Source organism: Urtica dioica, chromosome 4 (assembly GCF_054948205.1).
Source record: "Urtica dioica subsp. dioica isolate 48M chromosome 4, U.dioica_male_clone48M_v1_H2, whole genome shotgun sequence".
In the NCBI taxonomy this organism is placed as follows: domain Eukaryota; kingdom Viridiplantae; phylum Streptophyta; class Magnoliopsida; order Rosales; family Urticaceae; genus Urtica; species Urtica dioica.
Genome location: NC_142759.1, coordinates 16,692,318 through 16,710,509, shown reverse-complemented (window position 1 = coordinate 16,710,509; position 18,192 = coordinate 16,692,318). Strand labels below are relative to the sequence as shown.

Sequence of the window (18,192 nt, the reverse complement as noted above, 5' to 3'; positions counted from 1 at the left end):
CAGAAATATGACAAAGTTTGTTATTATCATAGCTGAATATGGGAGTTCAAAACAAAGCTACGGTAATCAAATACACAAAAGCAAACCAATTCATTATTCATTACATTATTATTTTATTCACATAATTTCAAACGCTTGTACACTCCAAAAGCAAATTTGATTCCGTATTTCAAAGCCAAGGGGAATCATGAATGGGAGTAACAACGGCCTTGGTGTGGAAATACTTGTAAAGGCCTTCCATTCCCAAATCCTTCCCAAACCCACTCATCTTGTACCCGCCGAAAGGGCAATCATTACCGAAAGCAAAGTAGCAATTGATCCATATCGACCCTGCTCGGATCGACCTCGAAACTGTGTTTGCTACATCGATGTTGTTCGTCACAATTCCCGCCGCTAGCCCGTACCTCGTGTTGTTCGCCATTTTCACTGCCTCCTCAACCGTCCTAATTAATTTTATGCGCTAATTAATTTCATTTTTTACAGATACAATTAATTAATAACAAAACAAATAGTGTCTACTCACTTGAACTTCATGAGTGCCATAACCGGACCAAAAATCTCATCCTTCACAATGAGCATGTCATCCTACATGAGCGATCACACATTCACTATTACATGTTACAAAACCAAGATTTTAAGCGATAAACGATACTAATTGAACACAAATATAAACTCTAACAAGATATACCTTAACATCGGTAAATATGGTTGGCTCAATGTAATATCCCTTCTTCTCCAAAGGATTTCCGCCTGTTAACAATGTCGCTCCTTCTACCTTTCCATGCTGAATGTACCTCAAGATTCTTTCGTATTGCGTCTTGTCCACCTAAGAATATTTTGGAGCTTTTTAATCATGAATCTTATATTGAAAATTTTCCAATTATTCTCTGAATCAGTCTTCGATAAATATGCTAACCTGAGGTCCTTGACGAACAGTGGGGTCAAAAGGGTCACCAACCGGCCAACTTTTTGCCTTTTCGACTAGCTTCTTCGCAAGCGCGTCATAAATCCCTTCTTGAACAAGAACTCTAGAACTCGCCACACAAATTTCACCCTAGTGTAGACGACAAAATGCTATCAGCCAAGTAGATATTAAGATAATTTTGAACCTGATTTATTTGATTATTAAAAGCCAGATTGAATTAAATAGTGACCTTGTTGAATAGTATTCCTAGAAGAGCGAGGTCGGAAGCCTTGTCTAGATCAGCGTCATCAAAAATTATAAGAGGCGACTTGCCTCCTAATTCTAACGAAACATGTTTCAAATTACTTGATGCCGACGCCTTCATGATCTCGCGCCCGACTTCAGGCGAGCCGGTAAAACTCACCTAAGAAACAATCAAATTATGACAAATATTAAATATCTTGTACCCAAATTAAGCTACTGCAATATATCAACTTGATTTGATTTGATTTATAAAAATCAAAAAATAAATATAAATAGGATAGATATTCAAATTACCATGTCAATGTCCATATGAGAGCTTATGGCAGCGCCTGCAGTTGGTCCAAACCCGGTCACAACATTAAGCACTCCGTCTGGAACACCAGCCTAATTATACACGCAATTTTATTAGAATACTACTATCTAACTGTTAGCATAAAATGATATGAAATAGCCAATTCAAACTATGACTTTTGCAAAATAGCCATAGTTTCATTAGGTATAGGAAAATAGCCAATTGAGAGTACTACGACTTTTAATCCTGCCTCGATTAATTTTAATCCAGCCTTCATAAAGCTTACATTCTGACTTTATAGTTCGTTGGGATTAAATTTAATCCAACCTAGATTAATCTTACTTGGCTAGTTTGCTTATAGTTGGCAAACTATGGCTATTTTGCAAAACCTTAAGTTCTATTTGGCTATAGCCGCTTGACCCTATTTATAATTATATTATCATGATTTGATTATGTAAGGGTAGTTTAGTCTTTTAACTATATTTTCTATTTGTATTCTTCTTTGTTGTATTATTCACAACTCTACAATGTAATCCTAAAGTATTTTCAATCTTTTTTTTTTTTGTGTTCTCTCGAAATCTAATTTCTCTTTATTTTCATATGGCCCTCGGAGCTTTAAACTTAAATTTTCGCTTTCGTTTACTGTTGGATCTCTACGAAATTTGAATATAATATTCATGAAACATATTCGTTATTTCATTAGTTTATAATATGATTAAAATACTACAAAATAAATCATTCGAGAACTATTTTATTTTTAAAATTAACTTAAGAGACCAAAATATCACTTGCAACCTCACGGATTAGGTCACTTGAAACATTAAAATTGCAATCTAGTCTACGTTTTAGACACGTTTAAAATCTAGCCGCATTTGATGACATGATCTCATTAATCAGATAGTATTTTACATGATTGTCCCTAGTATTTTCATACCGTAATTTTGGTAATTGACGGTAAATAGTTAATTTACTAAAATAAACGAAACATTGACTAGTTCTTTAAAATAAAGTTTGAAATTGACTAAATAGCTATAGCTCCCTAATAATTTTGACTGTATTTGCTTCTTAAAAGAATCATAATTAGAATAGAAGGAGCAAAAAAAATGACCAAGGTATACATACAAGCTTAGCAAGATGAGCGTAGTAGAGAGCGGAGAGGGGGGTTTGCTCGGCGGGCTTGACGATCATGGTGCAGCCGGCGGCTAGGGCTGGAGCAACCTTGAAGAAGAACATGGTCGCCGGAAAATTCCAAGGAATTATGTGGCCGACCACACCAACGGGCTCACGAAGCGTGTAGGCCTGAAACGGTCCCGCCATCTTTTGCACCGTTCCGTGGACTTTGTCGGCTGCGCCGGCGTAGTAGTGGATTAGGCTTATCACATTGGGTATGTCCATTGCCTTTCCTAGACTGAACAACTTCCCCGCATCGATGGTGTCTAGTCCCGCCACCTCCTCCGTGTTTTCTTCGATTAACTCCGCTAATTTCATCATGACCCTTGACCTCTCCTGATGATTTAATCGAAATATATCATTCATCAATAATATGACCATAGAACAAAAAACACAAAAAATTCAGTTAGATTAGAACTAATAGGCTTAGGCGCATTAGATCAATGCATTGTATATGTTTAAACAATCAAGCAAAGACAAAACAGTGAAGGAATTCAATTCATGTATGTTTTTGTTAGTATTTCTTTTGTAAAAGAGTGAGTACGTTTCCATAAAATAAAAGTAGTTATGATTTGTAGCACTAATTAATTCCGTAATCAGCTGTTCATTACGATATACATTCCATCAATAGCGTAGGAAAAATATTAAGAGTATCACTCGTGTTTAATCGAAATGCGAGATTTATCCCTTCGATTTTTAGAAATATAAGACATATCCATTTAGTTCAATATAAATGACATATACCTCCCCTAAAAAAATGTTATATTACAAATATCACATTTTTCATTTATTTTTTACAAAAAATAATTTGAACTCCCCAAAATACCCTTAATAGAATAAATATTTATTTACTATTTTATTAAAAAAAAAATCAAAATCTCTCTTTATAAAAAAAATCCGTAAATTTTATAAAAAAAAAATTAATTTAATTTTTTTGTTTATAGAATAGAAAATAAAGAAATTATTTCATTAAGGGTATTTTTGGGAGTTCAATTTTTTTGTTTTTTGTAAAAAAAATAAACGAAAATGGTGATATTTGTAATATAACATTTTACCTCATAAGTGTTACAAACATATCTAATATTTTGCTTATAGCAACTTTTTTTTAATCATGATTAAAAATGATAATATATATATATATATATATATATATATATATATATTACCTAAAATCTCTATACGTATTATAAAAAGTAGACGTTATGTTTTATATAATACTTCATATAATAAAAAGTTATACTAAAATTCTAGTATTACAAAAAAAAAAAAAAAAAAAACAAACAAACAAAAAAAACTAAGGGCCCCTCACTCTAAGGTGGCTGAGAGTGACTCTGTGTGTGACGTTGTTCAGACGGCATCATTTTTAAATACTCATTACTTTACTTAAAATATTGTTTGTATTTAAGTTTTTTTATCGATCTTACATGTACATTATTAGTGTAACTCAGGTAACACGTTGAATTAATCTATACTAGACCTCATTGTCAAAAAATATCATGTGCTAACGAGAAAGTCCGAGCATCTTTTTTATTATTTTATTTTTAAAATTTCAATAATAAAGAAAACAAGTGCTCTTTGTCGATCTCTAGCTAGCCAGCAAATTTCAACCGGCGTGGAAAACAAAGCATCCAAGAGTTTGAGCGAAAACTCAAGTCAAACAAAGGACAATATTAGTAAAAAGGTAATATATGAGAGAAGAGAAGAGTATGTATATATATATATATATACGTACGTAGCCGGACATGCGAGGCCAAGGGCCGTGGTCAAAGGCGTGGCGGGCGGCTTTGACTGCCAATTCAACATCTTCCTTATCTCCTTCCGCCACACGTGCTATCACCTCTCCGTTTCGTGGATCTATAGTCTCAAATGTTTTCCCTGTTTTTCCACATTAAACATTCAGATTAATTTTTAATAATAATGGTAATCATGCAACGTAAATCGCAAATATCTGGGCTATTAATTAGTCGCATGAAAAATATCAGGCGTTGAAAGATTTAATTCTGGTAAAAATCTAGCCGATCTATTCGTCTTAAGGCGTTGACTTCTGTAAATATTTAAAGTAGTTTTGCTTGGGAAGAAATGAACGAGGGACCTAGTAGTTTTGTAAATTATGAGTAACAAATAAAAGATAACTCAATTTTCAGAGGGATTACATAAGAACACTCAATGGTGTTGCAAACTATATATGTATATATATATATATATATATATATATATATATATATATATATATATATATATATATATATATATGTGTGTGTGAATATATTAGAGAGAGAGACCTGAAAAAGAGTCAACAAACTCGCCGTTAATGAAGAGCTTCGTGAATTTAATTGTTGGCGTCTTCTCAAAAGACTCTGAAGCATCGGTACTTCCCATCTTCTTCTGCTAACTCTCTCTCTCTCTTGAAAACTTAATTAGTTTCAGATGTGTTTATTGTTTCACTCTCGCATATATAATGCATATATATATATATATACATATATATATATATATATTCACACAGCAAAGCAAGTGTTCTTACGTGAGCAAATGGGAAACCGATGTTGAAAGCAAAGGCTATCTTATTCGGGGTCAACTATTAGTTTTGTCGTCGTATGCAATATATTTTTCCGTCGATATCTTTGCCCGACTTTCGATATTAAACAGCAGACTTTTTTTTTTTTTGAAAGAGTATTAAACGGCAGACTAGTAAATCATATTAAGTCACTCATTTATTTATTTTTTTGTACTTTATCTTGATTCGACATGTTATTAAATGAACAGAATATTTCTTAATATCATCACTACAAGATATTCTACAGCGACACCTGGACTTAATATCTGTCCATCAATCCCCTCAAAAAAAAAAATGTCTGTCCATCAAAAGTCGCCGCTGATTTATATATATAAATTAGTATTATTTTCTCAATAATTATGAGTAATAGATCAATTAGAGCATCTTTAATGGTTTGTAGCTTAACAATTGTGAGGACTTGCTAGCAATTAGCAAAAGTTGTAAGCTAGTTGCTTACCATTATTTTGCACTTTACATATTAGCTTAACTAAGCTACTTTGCTTAACTAAGCTACTAGCTTACACTACTACAAATTTGGTTTTATGATGCGCATGACTATCAGGTGCGACTAGTCGCACCTAATTGTCTCATCTAAATGACTTTCGGGTGCGACTAGTCGCACCCGATTAGCATCCAGAAGTCCAAAAAATTTCGCTGATATTTTGAGTATCAGGTGCGACTAGTCGCACCTGATAGTTAAAGAAACTTTTAGGTGCGACAGAGTCGCACCTGATTGTTTTAAATTTTAAGCGGGCCAATTCTCCCCCTTCTTTTTTCATTCAGTTATGACGTGACTTCCGAAATTAATTAATTTTTTTAATATTAATCATATGCGACTAGTCGCACCCGATAACTTATCAGGTGCGACTAGTCGCACCGGAAAGAGCCATCAGATGCGACAAAGTCGCACCTGTAATTTAGGTTTTTGTATAAACCCGACTCTTCTGCACTTCGTCTTCCCCACTTCGCCGACAGTTTTTAAAAAAAAAAAAAAAGCTCTCTTTCTCTGCCTCACTGAGCCACGAGCCCCTCCGACCACAGCTCCGGCTCAGCACCTGTATTTCTCTCTCTCTCTCTCTCTCTCTCTCTCTCTCTCTCTCTCTCTCTTGGCCTCGAGCCCCTCCGACCACTCTCACTCTCACTCTCCAGCTCTCTCTCTGCCTCACTCTTGGCCTCGAGCCCCTCAGCACCGGTATTTCTCCGGCTCACTCTCACTCTCCGGCTCGCTCTCTGCCTCACTCTCACTCTCTCTGCCTCACTCTCACTCTCACTCTCTCCGTCAGGCTCTCTCTCTGCCTCACTCTCACCGAGCTTCCGACCGCCGCGCGCTCAGCCTCGACACCTCGGTGTCTCTGCTCTGACAGCCCTGCTGCCTCGACGCGTGCTCAGCCTCGGCGTCGCTGCAATCCCGGTAAGCTCTCTCTCACCGCCTCTCTCTCTCTCTCTCTCTCTCTCTCTCTGACTGAACCGAGAACCTAGAGCAGGGCTGCTGTTGTCCCGAGCTGTCCTCGACGAGTCTGCTGTCATCCCCGGCCCTGCTGTCGTCCCCTGTCCTCGACGAGTCCCTGCCTCGTCCCCTGTCCTCGACGAGTCTCTCTCCCCGCTGCACCGAACCGTCGCTGCCTCGATCCCTCCTCCGCCGTTTCACCGAGCCGTTTCACCGCCGCGTGCTCAGCCCTGTTGTCCCGAGCTGTCCAAGTAAGTCTAGCTTTAAAAAAAAAAAAAATTGTTTGTTATATAAGATGGCTAGTTTAGTTAGTTTAGTTAATTAGGTTAGTTGATATAAAATGTTAGTTAGTTAATTAGTATGTAAATGTTAGTTAATTAAATAGATATGCTAGTAACTAATTATTTAGAATGTTAAGTGTTAGTATGTAAATGTAAATGTTAGTTAATATAATTGTAGTTAATCATTGTAAATTGTAATTACATAGTTGGTAATATGTTTAGGTTCTTTAATTTAATTTTGATTAGTATGTTAATTGTAATTGTAAAGAAATTGTAATTAATTACAATGTTTAGTAATGTGTTTAGGTTAGTGTTTAGTTTAAATTTGTTTTGTTTTAATTAGTTTTGATTTATTGTAATTTATCAATTAGGAATTTTAATTAGTCGAATAATTACATGAATAGGTTGTTTAGTTTAAAATTATTTAATGAAATTAAAATTGTAATTGTAACATGCTACTTTGAAATTGATTAGTAATTGTAATTGATAATGTCATCACATGTTTAATAATTTGATTAGTTTATAGGTTAAACTAAGTTTTATTTGTGTTTTGTGACATGTTTTGATGTTTTGTGACATGTTTAGTATAAAATGAAGTTTAGGTTAAAATTAAGTTAATGAATTTGAGATTAGTTTTAGTTGATTTAACATGAAATGAAATTGTTAGTTTAAATAAGAAAAATAGTTTGTGAAATGTTTTGATAGTTTGTGATATTTTGTTTATTTGGCTTTTTCATTTATAAAATGTTGTGACCGAACCACGGAGGTTCGGTTTAGGGCCGAGCTAATTTGTAGGATAGTTCTGGATGGTTTGTATATGTTTTTAAATAATTTTGCAGGTTTTTGGTTTGTCTGTATAATAGGGGAAACTCTGCCGAAATTTCGGTAGAGTTTCCAATCAATTAGTCTAAAAACTCTCAACTTATTCAATCCGACTTCAAAATAACATACAATTCATAATCTCTCTTTCATTTTGTTCTCCGTCGTCCTTTATCAATAATTCTTCACAACTTTCATTTTTCGCTCTCATTCAGCGAAATGTCCAATCCAAGTAGAGATTGGATCATGGAGAATAATCGGGTGACATTGCAGTACAAAACCGGTGTTAACGAGTTTATTCGCGCTGCAAGAAGATTCCCTAACGAAAATGGCAAATATCGGTGTCCTTGCAAACCTTGCAACAATGTGAGATGGCACGACGTCGGGGTTGTCAGGAATCATTTGTTGAACAAGGGGTTTACCCCAGGCTACACAAAATGGTATCATCACGGCGAGCTCGAGCGTGTCGTCCTTCCTCATGAAGAAGATTCCATCGGAGGAACAGATCAGAGAGAAATAGGAGGATTGCACGGTGCTGTGGAGGATATCAGGGATCACGAGGATTTCGACGATGCTACGGAGCCGACCCAGAGCGAGGTGCATTCAGAGGAGCAAGTGGAAGACCTCTTCGCCGAGTTGGAAGCAGAATTGTACCCTGGATGCAAAGAGTTTTCTTCTTTGTTCTTCTTGGTTTCGTTGATGCACCTCAAAGTCACGAACCATTGGACGAACAAGTCGTTCACAGAACTCTTGCAGCTCTTGAAAAAGTCTCATCCACCTGGTAATCGAATTCCGGAGAAGCATTACGAGGCAAAGGCGAAGCTGAAGCGTTTTGGCATGGGATACGAGATGATCGATGCGTGTATTAACGACTGTGTCCTATTTCGAAAAGATCTCGCGGAAGTCGACGTGTGCCCAGTATGCAACGAGAGCAGATGGAAGCCAACTGGGAAAATGATACCGCAAAAGATTTTGCGATATTTTCCCCTGAAAGATCGATTGAAGCGGTTGTACGCATCTCAACACACGTCGCTTCTGATGCAGTGGCACGAAAGAGATCGCGTCAGGGAAGTTGGTGTTCTACGACATCCTGCGGATGGTACGACGTGGAAAAACCTGGACGAGAGATACCCAGGCTTTGCTGCAGAGCCTCGAAACGTGCGGCTTGGACTAGCTGCGGATGGATTCAATCCGTTCGGAGAAATGAGTTTATCGTACAGCATGTGGCCTGTGGTACTAACTGCGTACAACTTGCCGCCTTGGTTGTGCATGAAGAAAGAGTACTTGATGCTGACGCTTTTGATCCCGGGGCCTCACTAACCAGGAAAGGACATGGACGTGTTCTTGCAGCCAATTGTCGAAGAGCTGAAAGAACTGTGGGACACCGGATTCCGCGTTCGAGATGGCGCCAACGATGAAGTGTTTCGATTGCGTGCCGCGCTACTCTGGACGATTAACGATTTTCCAGCTCGATCCTATTTATCGGGATGGAGTGGCCAAGGGTATCTCGCTTGCCCGACGTGAAACCTTGACACGCCGTCTTTGAAAGTCAGAAACAGGATCGTCTACTACGACCATCGTCGATTCTTGCGTACGCGTCACCGATTGAGAAAAAGCACCGATCACTACAAGGATCGCCACGAGAAACGCAGTAAACCCGAGAAGTTGACTCCGCAAGACATACTCGCTCAGTTGGCTAGTGTGTCTTGCACGACAACTGGCAAACATGCTGGCTCCGTGGGCAGAAAACGAAAGCTAGCCGAGTGCGAACTAAATTGGGCCAAGAAAAGCATCTTTTACGAGTTGCCGTACTGGTCAGATTTGGAGTTGAAGCATAACATGGACTTCATGCACATAGAGAAGAACGTGTGCGAGAATCTTCTCGGAACCTTGCTCAGCTTAGAAAAGAAGAACTACGACACAGATAAGGCGAGGTTTGATTTGATGGACTTGGGCATCAAGACCGCTCTCCACTTGAAAAAACAAGGGGATTCGTGGTACAAACCGCGAGCATCGTACACCTTAACCCTTGATCAGAGGCAGCGATTTACCGAGTTCCTCCAATCTGTCAAATTCCCAGATGGGGTCGCTGGGAATTTGAAGAAAAATGTGACTACTGATGGAAAGTTCACAGGTTTGAAGTCGCACGATTGCCACGTGATCTTGCAGAGGTTGTTGGCTGTTGGTATTCGTCATTTTGTGCCAAAAGAAATACATCAGACGATCTCCGAGTTTTGCAAATTTTTCAAGCTGATAAGTTCGAGAACCTTGAGAGTAGAAGATCTTGAAAATGCGCAAGAGTCTATCATCGAGATCTTGTGTAAGCTTGAGATGATATTTCCACCAGCTTTTTTCACGATCATGATTCACGTGGCGATTCATCTACCAGAGGAAGCGTTGTATGGCGGCCCGGTGCATATGCGGTGGATGTACCCATTTGAGAGATACCTTGGGACGTTAAAACATTTTGTCAAAAATAGAGCTAGACCAGAAGGCTCTATTGCGGAAGCTTATGTTGTAGAAGAAGCTCTAACGTTCGTTGCAAGGTATCTTGAAGATAAAAAAAGTGTAGATGAAGTTCAAGTGCGAGAGCTCTCTGTTTTTCGATCCGAGATGTGTGTGCCTTATGGGATGATGAAACCGATAGTATTAGACGATGAACAGAAAGAGAACGATGAGTGGTACATCTATACCAACTGTCCTGAAGTGGATCCATATTTGACGTAAGTTATCGTTGGGAATGTGTTTCAATTCATTCTTTTTATATATTGCTATTGAAGTAATGTTTTTAATAACAGCGAGCATTTGGATCTCTTGAGCGAATCTGGAGTTCGCGATATTGAAGCGGAGCATAGAAAGAGGTTCAAAATTTGGTTTGAGAAGAAGGTAATAACACAATATCAATGCAATTTTTTGATAAACGCACAAGTGCTAATCAATGCTTTATTTCGTAATCAGATTTTTGATATGAAAGCTAGTGGTTCTGACGTGTCTGACGAGCTCTATTCGCTTTCTATCGGTTCCCTTCAAGTCGCCTATCAATATCCGAGCTGCTTTGTAAATGGCGTGAAGTTCATCACTCGTCGTCGCGATAATCAACGAGTCACTCAAAATAGCGGTGTATGTGTACTTGTGGATGATTTCACTTACTATGGTCGAATGGAAGACGTCATCGTCGTGAACTATAGGCATAACTGTAGTGTTGTATTGTTCAAATGCATTTGGTACGGTGACAAGTATCATGCAAACCGACTAGTGCACACCGATAAGACTACTGGAGAAACGAGTGCTTATACTGCGAAACAGTGGTTTAAAGAGGAGCCGTACGTACTCGCGACTCAAGTCAAACAAGTTTTTTACATCGAAGATCTTGTTAAAGGCGGCGACTGGGAAATCGTCCAGGAATGCAATCATCGAGGGATTTGGGACATTCCTGAAGTTGACCCCTCCAACTCAGCCTCGATCCCATTGACTATAGAGTTGTCAAACATCGAGCGTTTGAATCATCGACACGAAACCGATGAAGCTGAGTTAGTGACTGTCGTTGATGATGATGAAGAAGACGATGATGAAAATGAGAGACGGGTCGTTTTTTAGGGATAAGATGTTGATGTCGATATAGAAGATGATATTAACATTATAGACATAGATGACGATGAATGAGTAATATCTTTTTTGTATGTTTATTTACTATATAATGTAACCACGGTTTTCCTCCGCCATATGTGAGGTTTGTTAATAATAAAATCCGTGGTGCCGTCCACGTTTTTTTAAACAGAAAACTAATATTTATTTACTAATATTGTTCACATCTTACAGGATGTCAGATGCAGGTGGAGATGAGTCTCCGCTACACCGTTCAGGAGCAATTGGAGATGAGTCTCCGCTAGAGACACCGGGTTCCCAAGGTCCTAAGAAAACAAGGGGACCAACAACCGGCTCTACTTCGGCAAAAGCAGCGCTTGGGGTACCCGATGCGAAAGTTGTTAGGTATGACCCAATCAACCAAACCTTCTACCAGGACGTAAGGAAAACAATAAAAAAAAGGTAGGAGTATTCAACAACCGCGTCGGCGCTTTGGTGAAAGTCCATATCCCGGTCACACTTCGTGATTGGAACGAAGTGACGCCCCAGATGTTGGGCAATATTCTGAGCGCACTTCATTCCGAGTACACTTTCGTGTCCAAGGATGATGAGACCGAGGAGCTGCTTCCGGCGGATTGCTTTCGTCATCAGATTGACCAGACTATAATTCGCGATGCAAAGCGAATGAGGCGCAACCAAAAGTCTAGATTATCAGGGACATTCTTAGGCAAATGTTGTGGGCAAATGAATGTCACCAAGAAAGAAATCCCAAAAGGATATCAAAAAAACGATTGGGAGAAGGTGATAGAGGAGTTCGCAACTGACGATTGGAAGGTAATGTATAATTCAAAAAAATTATGTTATCTTCTATGAAATCGAATTATAACGCAATTTAATATGTGCAGAAAAAGTCTACTCGCAACAGAGACAATTCAAAGAACAAGAAAACGAAGTCCATACAATGGTCGATTTCTTTTTTGGCTCATCGACATTTGAACGTAAGTTTATTCTAATTTTGTAATATTTTTTTTTGCAATAAATACATTACTCATATTTTCATAAGAACTGCAGAGTAGGGAAGATGGGACTTTGGCCTCGGCGTTAAACACGTGGGAGAAAAAACATCAAGATGATCAAGGCAATTGGACGACAGCTTGGGCGCAACAAGCATTTGTAAGTTACTTGTGTTAATTACTTAATAATCAAGTTTCGATAATCTTAATAATTTTTTTTAACATATGTTTGAAGGCGCAAATTATGACATAAGTCGAGGATATGCAGCGACAAGCAGCGGAGTCAGGCCAAACGTTTGACATAGACCAGGCGGAGCAGTACGCGATGGATACTGTTCTCCGGCAACGTCGAGATTGGTATGTCGGGATAGGTCCCTCGATCCCGAGATCCTCGTATCTCTTGGCTCAGGCTCAGGACGACAGCTCGTCCTCAGGTTCTTCATCGAGACGCGTTCCAGATCCAGTGGTTAGCGAGCTACAAGCAGCGTTGGCCGCACAACAGGCTGCAATGGAAGAGATGAGGCGTGAGCAACGAGCTCAGATGGAGACGTTTCAGCGACAGTTCTTTGCCTACACACAGCAGCATCCGTCTCCCATGCAGACATCCCCCGCGACGCTGCACCGTGGGACGACGCCGCCATCAGCTTCAATGCCGAATGTTCAGACGCCGCCATCCGCTTCAATGCCGAATGTTCAGACGCCGCCATCCGCTTCAATGCCAAATGCTGATCAGACGCCAGGTTCGGTAGAATTTCAGCGACATCGTTCGAGCGCCAGCGCACCAGGCCGCCAAGGCGCACGAGGAAGATCTGGCGGAAGAGGAGGCCGTGCATTCCAGAATTGGAAGACTTCGAGTGAAAAAGGGAAACAAAAAGAATAGATTGTAATTTTTTTTAATTTATTGAACGTAAATTATCAAATTTTATGAATTTAATATTAGAATTTCTATTAAATTATTTATATAATTATTCTAATTAATATTATTCAAATTATTTATTTAATTTAACAAAAAAAATTATTTAATTAATTTTTAAATAATTTTTTAAATTATAATTTTTAAATAATTAATAGGCTGATTCTATTAGAATCAGCATTAAAAAAAAAACTACAGACAATCAGATGCGACTTGTCGCATCTGATACCTTCGCGGGAAAAGTATCAGATGCGACTAGTCGCATCTGATTGTACTGTAACCCGCCAAATATTAAGCGGGGAATTACTATCAGATGCGACTATTCGCATCTGATACTTTTTTCGCGAAGGTATCAGATGCGACTAGTCGCATCTGATACTATAATTCCCGCTTTAATATCTTATTTTGGAGGATATTTAGGTGCGACGTTTGGTGCGAGAAGTCGCACCTGATAGTGATGACTTTCAGGTGCGACATTGGTGCTTTTAGGTGCGACTTTTGTCGCACCTGATGCTATCAATTGTACTAGTGTTAACAAATTAAATGGACCAATTTTTTTATTTTTTTATTTAATAAGTGGAAATTGAATAGAAAATAATAATAAAATATTAATTATTGACATGTGGGATAAAGTTAAGCTAGGAGAGTGATTTAGCATACTAATAGAGAACAAATTTGCTTAAATTAGTTGTAGCTTAAATTACTTATGTGGCAAGTTAAGCAAATATGGTATTTGCTTACCATTAAAGATGCTCTAGTTGCGTATAACTGAAGGAACGACTTGCCGTCAACAAACACTGTTGGATATAAAATAACCAATATACACTATTTAAATTTTAAAAAATTACATATTTGCCCCAAACTAGATTACATTACTTGCAAGGACGTGTACTTGTTTTTCTGCCTTTTTGCCATTTACACTCTCATCTTTAACATATTCTCTCTCTGTCTAATGGGTCATCAAATATTTTGTTAAGTGACCATGTGTAATGCACGTGATTAGCTCATGAGGGAAAAAAAATAATGCGTTGCCCTCAAACCTATTATTAACTGTGTTTTAAGTTTATTCTTTTTACCTTGAATATTTTAATTCGGAAAAGAAATCGAAATCCTCAGATGGTCTCGATCTACGATTCTTCTTCTTCTTAATTCCTTCTTCAGTTCGTCCGAGAGTTTGCGATGGAATCGAGTTTTTTGCATCCCAATGCCGAAAGTCGCGCATAACTGTAAGTAAGATTAGAACAGAATGTCGACGAGCTCCGACGTGTTTCTGTGGTCTTAGCGGTGGCTTGTATCGTGGTGGCTTGTATCAGAATAAGAAATTGAGAGGCTGTGGGTTTTTAGAGTGGTTGGACTCACATATGTGCTCAAGATCAGTTAAAATTATTTCGGGCTTACTGAAGAAGATAAATTCATACGAAACCAAAACACCTAATTTTATCGATGAAGATTTCTAAGACAAAGAACGGCTGTAGGCGTGAAATAATGTACTGAAGGAAGTGAAATGAAACAGTACATTCTATCTGAATCGTTACATATCAAAATATTGCTTCTTGTTTTTTTGTTTGTACTTGTTGTTTCTATGTATTTGTAAAGTTTTACTAAATGGTGTGGAATCGTAAATACGTTTTGATTTGTATGCATCATAATATGGTATTGACATGTATGAACATAGGAGTGGTAATGACATAATAAAATAAGGACATAATATAATATGGAATTAACATAAGAACAATACCATCATGTTTGTAACTTGACATTTAATTGTACATGGACTAGTGTTACCAAAACAAGCTTCACATTCAAGCTTGATCTAAACAGTTTCTTACATTGCCTTTTGAATAACTTACACCAAAACAAGCCTTACATACAAGCTTCTTACCAATGACAAGTTCGCAGGTGTACAAACCCCTAATACAAAACGCAACAATATTAACAAAATCAACAGACAGGCTGGATTATCTTTGTCCTCTATTAACCCATATGGATCACTCTCTGAATAAACCTCTATGACGCATTTGAGGGTCCTTTAAGTATTCTGAGTCCTTTATCTTAGGCTTCTCTCTAACATAATGAACACAACATCACAAAAGATATAAACAATAGAGTATCTCAGGAGAGTAATGTGATCAAGGACGAACCCTGAGTACTCATGTTTGTGACATTGGACCAGCCTGAGACAATGATAGTGTTAGTTGTGATGATGCATGTGCATCACTGTCTTGAGTAGTGATTGAGTAGCTAGACCGGTTGGCATTCTGTTTGATCTCTTCTATCTCTTAATCACATTATCACGTATTAATATCAAGATTAATATGCATTGCATATCACAAAAACAGCTTAATACCTATAGTTCTTGTCGTTGCCTAAAGCAAGTTTTGATGTTATGACAATGTTGTCCACATTGTGAGCATTTCACTGTTACATACTTTCTTGTCATCCTTGTTGCACGCCTTGGAACCACCTCATCATGTTCTAGTCGTCTGAGCTTCTTAGGTCTACCTGGTTTTGCTCTATCTGCAGGCATCGCCATGGGAGACCTATAGAATAAATTTGATATTCAAACCAAAAGACCCTATGCTTGATCAATATAGGAGACAAAATCACCAATATTGGGACCTATACACAAACCAAGAAAACTCGTAAAGGTTTCATACACTCTTCGACAAACAGAAATCGACAAATACCTAGTGGTTAAAAAAAAATTATAAATAAATGTATGATTTTACTTACCATAAACCCCACTTCGAAGCGGGGTTCTATTTCTACTCCCATAACGTTTTCAGAATGACGACTTCATTCCCAACAATGATTTCATTCAAAGGCGATTCATCTTCCCATCGACGCCTTGAGGGTTCATCAGACTTCGAAGGAATCTATTTTTCTTTCTACAAGCAGTGTTCGAATGACATGATTTCTGCGGTGTCATCTTCATCAGAGATTTCCCCTTCGATTTCACCATTTTCAAACCTCAGGGTTCAAACGTTCAACATTCTCGATTTAGAGTTTTTTGTTTTCTTTTCGATTTTGATTTTCTTTTCTTTTTGGCTTATATACTTTTATTTTTGGTATTCTAAAAATTTATAACATAATTAATCCTATTTGTTTTGTTTTGTCCTCTTTGGCTAATCACGTACATTACACGTGGTCACTTAATAGAATATTCGACGACACATTAGACATAAGGAGTTAATATGACAAAGATCAAAGTGTAAAGGGCAAAAAGACAGGAAAAAATACGCACGCCCAGTTGTTACAAGTGACGTAGTTTAGGGGAAAATATGTAATTTATTCTTACATTAATAGAGGAAAATCTTGATATATGCAGTATGATGGAGATTTTTCTTAATGAAGAAAAACTCACACAAAGCCAGCATACGTGTTGTCAAGTAGTAAATGTGCACAAGGCACGGATATCAATCCCACGAGGACTTTGGACAAATTTTGATGTAAACTCACTAACTTTTCTTTTCAAGTTATGAAAATTTAAAAAATGGGGGTTATTTTATGTTTTTTTTATTCAACCCAACATTCAGCACAATTCTAATCTAAGGGTTAACCAACCAAAATTAACTCACTAACTCCATCGCACCCCTCCTTAACTATTAGGCTACTCATACTTTTAAACAAACAAAGAAAAATAGAACTAAGCAAAAGAAACAAAGCAAGAAATAGAGAAGACATTAAATGCTAAACTTCAACAATGACACTACCAGAAATTTGGCCTCTAACTACTGCCGAACGCCGTAGTCATTTTAAGTCGACTACAGTTTACTGACTGTCATCTATTGCACTGGAGTCTTATCTCTTTGATTATGACTCCAGTTTTTGGCCGTAGTGTATCTGTTTTATAAGACTGTAGTTAAAATATATAACTACATTTTATAGATGTAGTCTTACTAGTCTCATCTATAAATACTACAGCGTTATGATGTAGTTACATATAACTCAATTACATAAGAAAAAAACACTACAGTTTTAACAAGTAGTCTTAATTGATTTAATTAGATAGACTACGGCGTTTTTGTGTCATCTATTGCACTGGAGTCTTATCTCTTTGCCTACGACTCCATTTTTTTTTTCTGTTGAAGACTACATCTTTAAAATGTAGTTGTTGAAGTTAAGAGTGCATAAACACTACAACTTTAGAAAGTAGTTTTAATTAATTGAATTTGATTGACTACTGTGTTTTTGTGTCATCTATTGCACTGAAGTCTATTCTATTTGGCTATGACTCCAGTTTTTTCTCTTGAAGACTACATTTTTTAATTGTAATTTATATTCATGAAATTATATTTTAACAATATAGACTACATCTTATTTATGTAGAGCAATTTTTTAAAATAAAAATATATTTAAATAAATATAAAATTAAATACATAAATGAATATCTAAAAGAACACATGATATCCAAATAAATCTCATATTCCATTAAATCATCAATCAATATCATTATAGTCTCATACAAATAAAATTCATGTCTAATTTATTGCATACTTGACCAAACAAGCTATTAAGCATGTTTTGATATCAGTTCATTAGCATGCAAAATTAATATACCCATTCACATGAAAAAAATAATTAAACAAAACGCAATAAAGTTTCACCGGGGAGAGTGGCTGGACCGGACGACATAAAGTCTAATTCCCTCTGTGAGCTTTTTATCTTGGTCGCCAACCTTGAGAGCAGAGAATCAGAGAAACCATATCAAAAACAAGTTATGACATAAAAGCTTAAAACAAACATTTATTTAAAAAAAAAAAAAAAAAAAAAAGAATACCAGATTGACCAGGTACTTCCTCACCAACTTCTTGATCTAAGTGGGAAAAGTGTTAGTGAAAACTGAACCAATATGTACAGAGTCATACACTCATACACACAAACGAAATGAGTAAAGCTTACCCCAAATTTCGAGAAACGTCACAACACTGTAAATCTTCCCTAGAA

General features: G+C 37.3%; 1 protein-coding gene across 1 annotated transcript; it reads right to left on the bottom strand.

The window, feature by feature from the left end:
- Positions 1–8: 8 nt before the first annotated feature.
- On the bottom strand, positions 9–5,097 carry LOC149400889 (aldehyde dehydrogenase family 2 member C4-like). The gene is made up of 9 exons (XM_089611868.1): positions 4,913–5,097; positions 4,363–4,505; positions 2,583–2,966; positions 1,463–1,552; positions 1,155–1,328; positions 917–1,054; positions 689–826; positions 524–585; positions 9–443 (listed from the first exon to the last, which is right to left on the bottom strand). The coding sequence occupies exons 1-9, from the start codon at positions 5,007–5,009 to the stop codon at positions 170–172; spliced, it is 1,500 nt and encodes a 499-aa protein (XP_089467994.1). The 5' UTR covers positions 5,010–5,097; the 3' UTR covers positions 9–169.
- Between the last annotated feature and the right edge of the window lie 13,095 nt (positions 5,098–18,192).

What these genes read in the sequence shown, in the direction of transcription:
- LOC149400889 (XM_089611868.1), bottom strand. Translation starts at nt 5,009, where the DNA reads ATGGGAAGTACCGATGCTTCAGAGTCTTTTGAGAAGACGCCAACAATT. An exon ending in GTTTGTTGACTCTTTTTCAG is followed by an intron (nt 4,506 to 4,912) that starts GTCTCTCTCTCT and finishes GTGGAAAAACAG; the next exon opens with GGAAAACATTTGAGACTATA. An exon ending in CTGTTCGTCAAGGACCTCAG is followed by an intron (nt 827 to 916) that starts GTTAGCATATTT and finishes AAATATTCTTAG; the next exon opens with GTGGACAAGACGCAATACGA.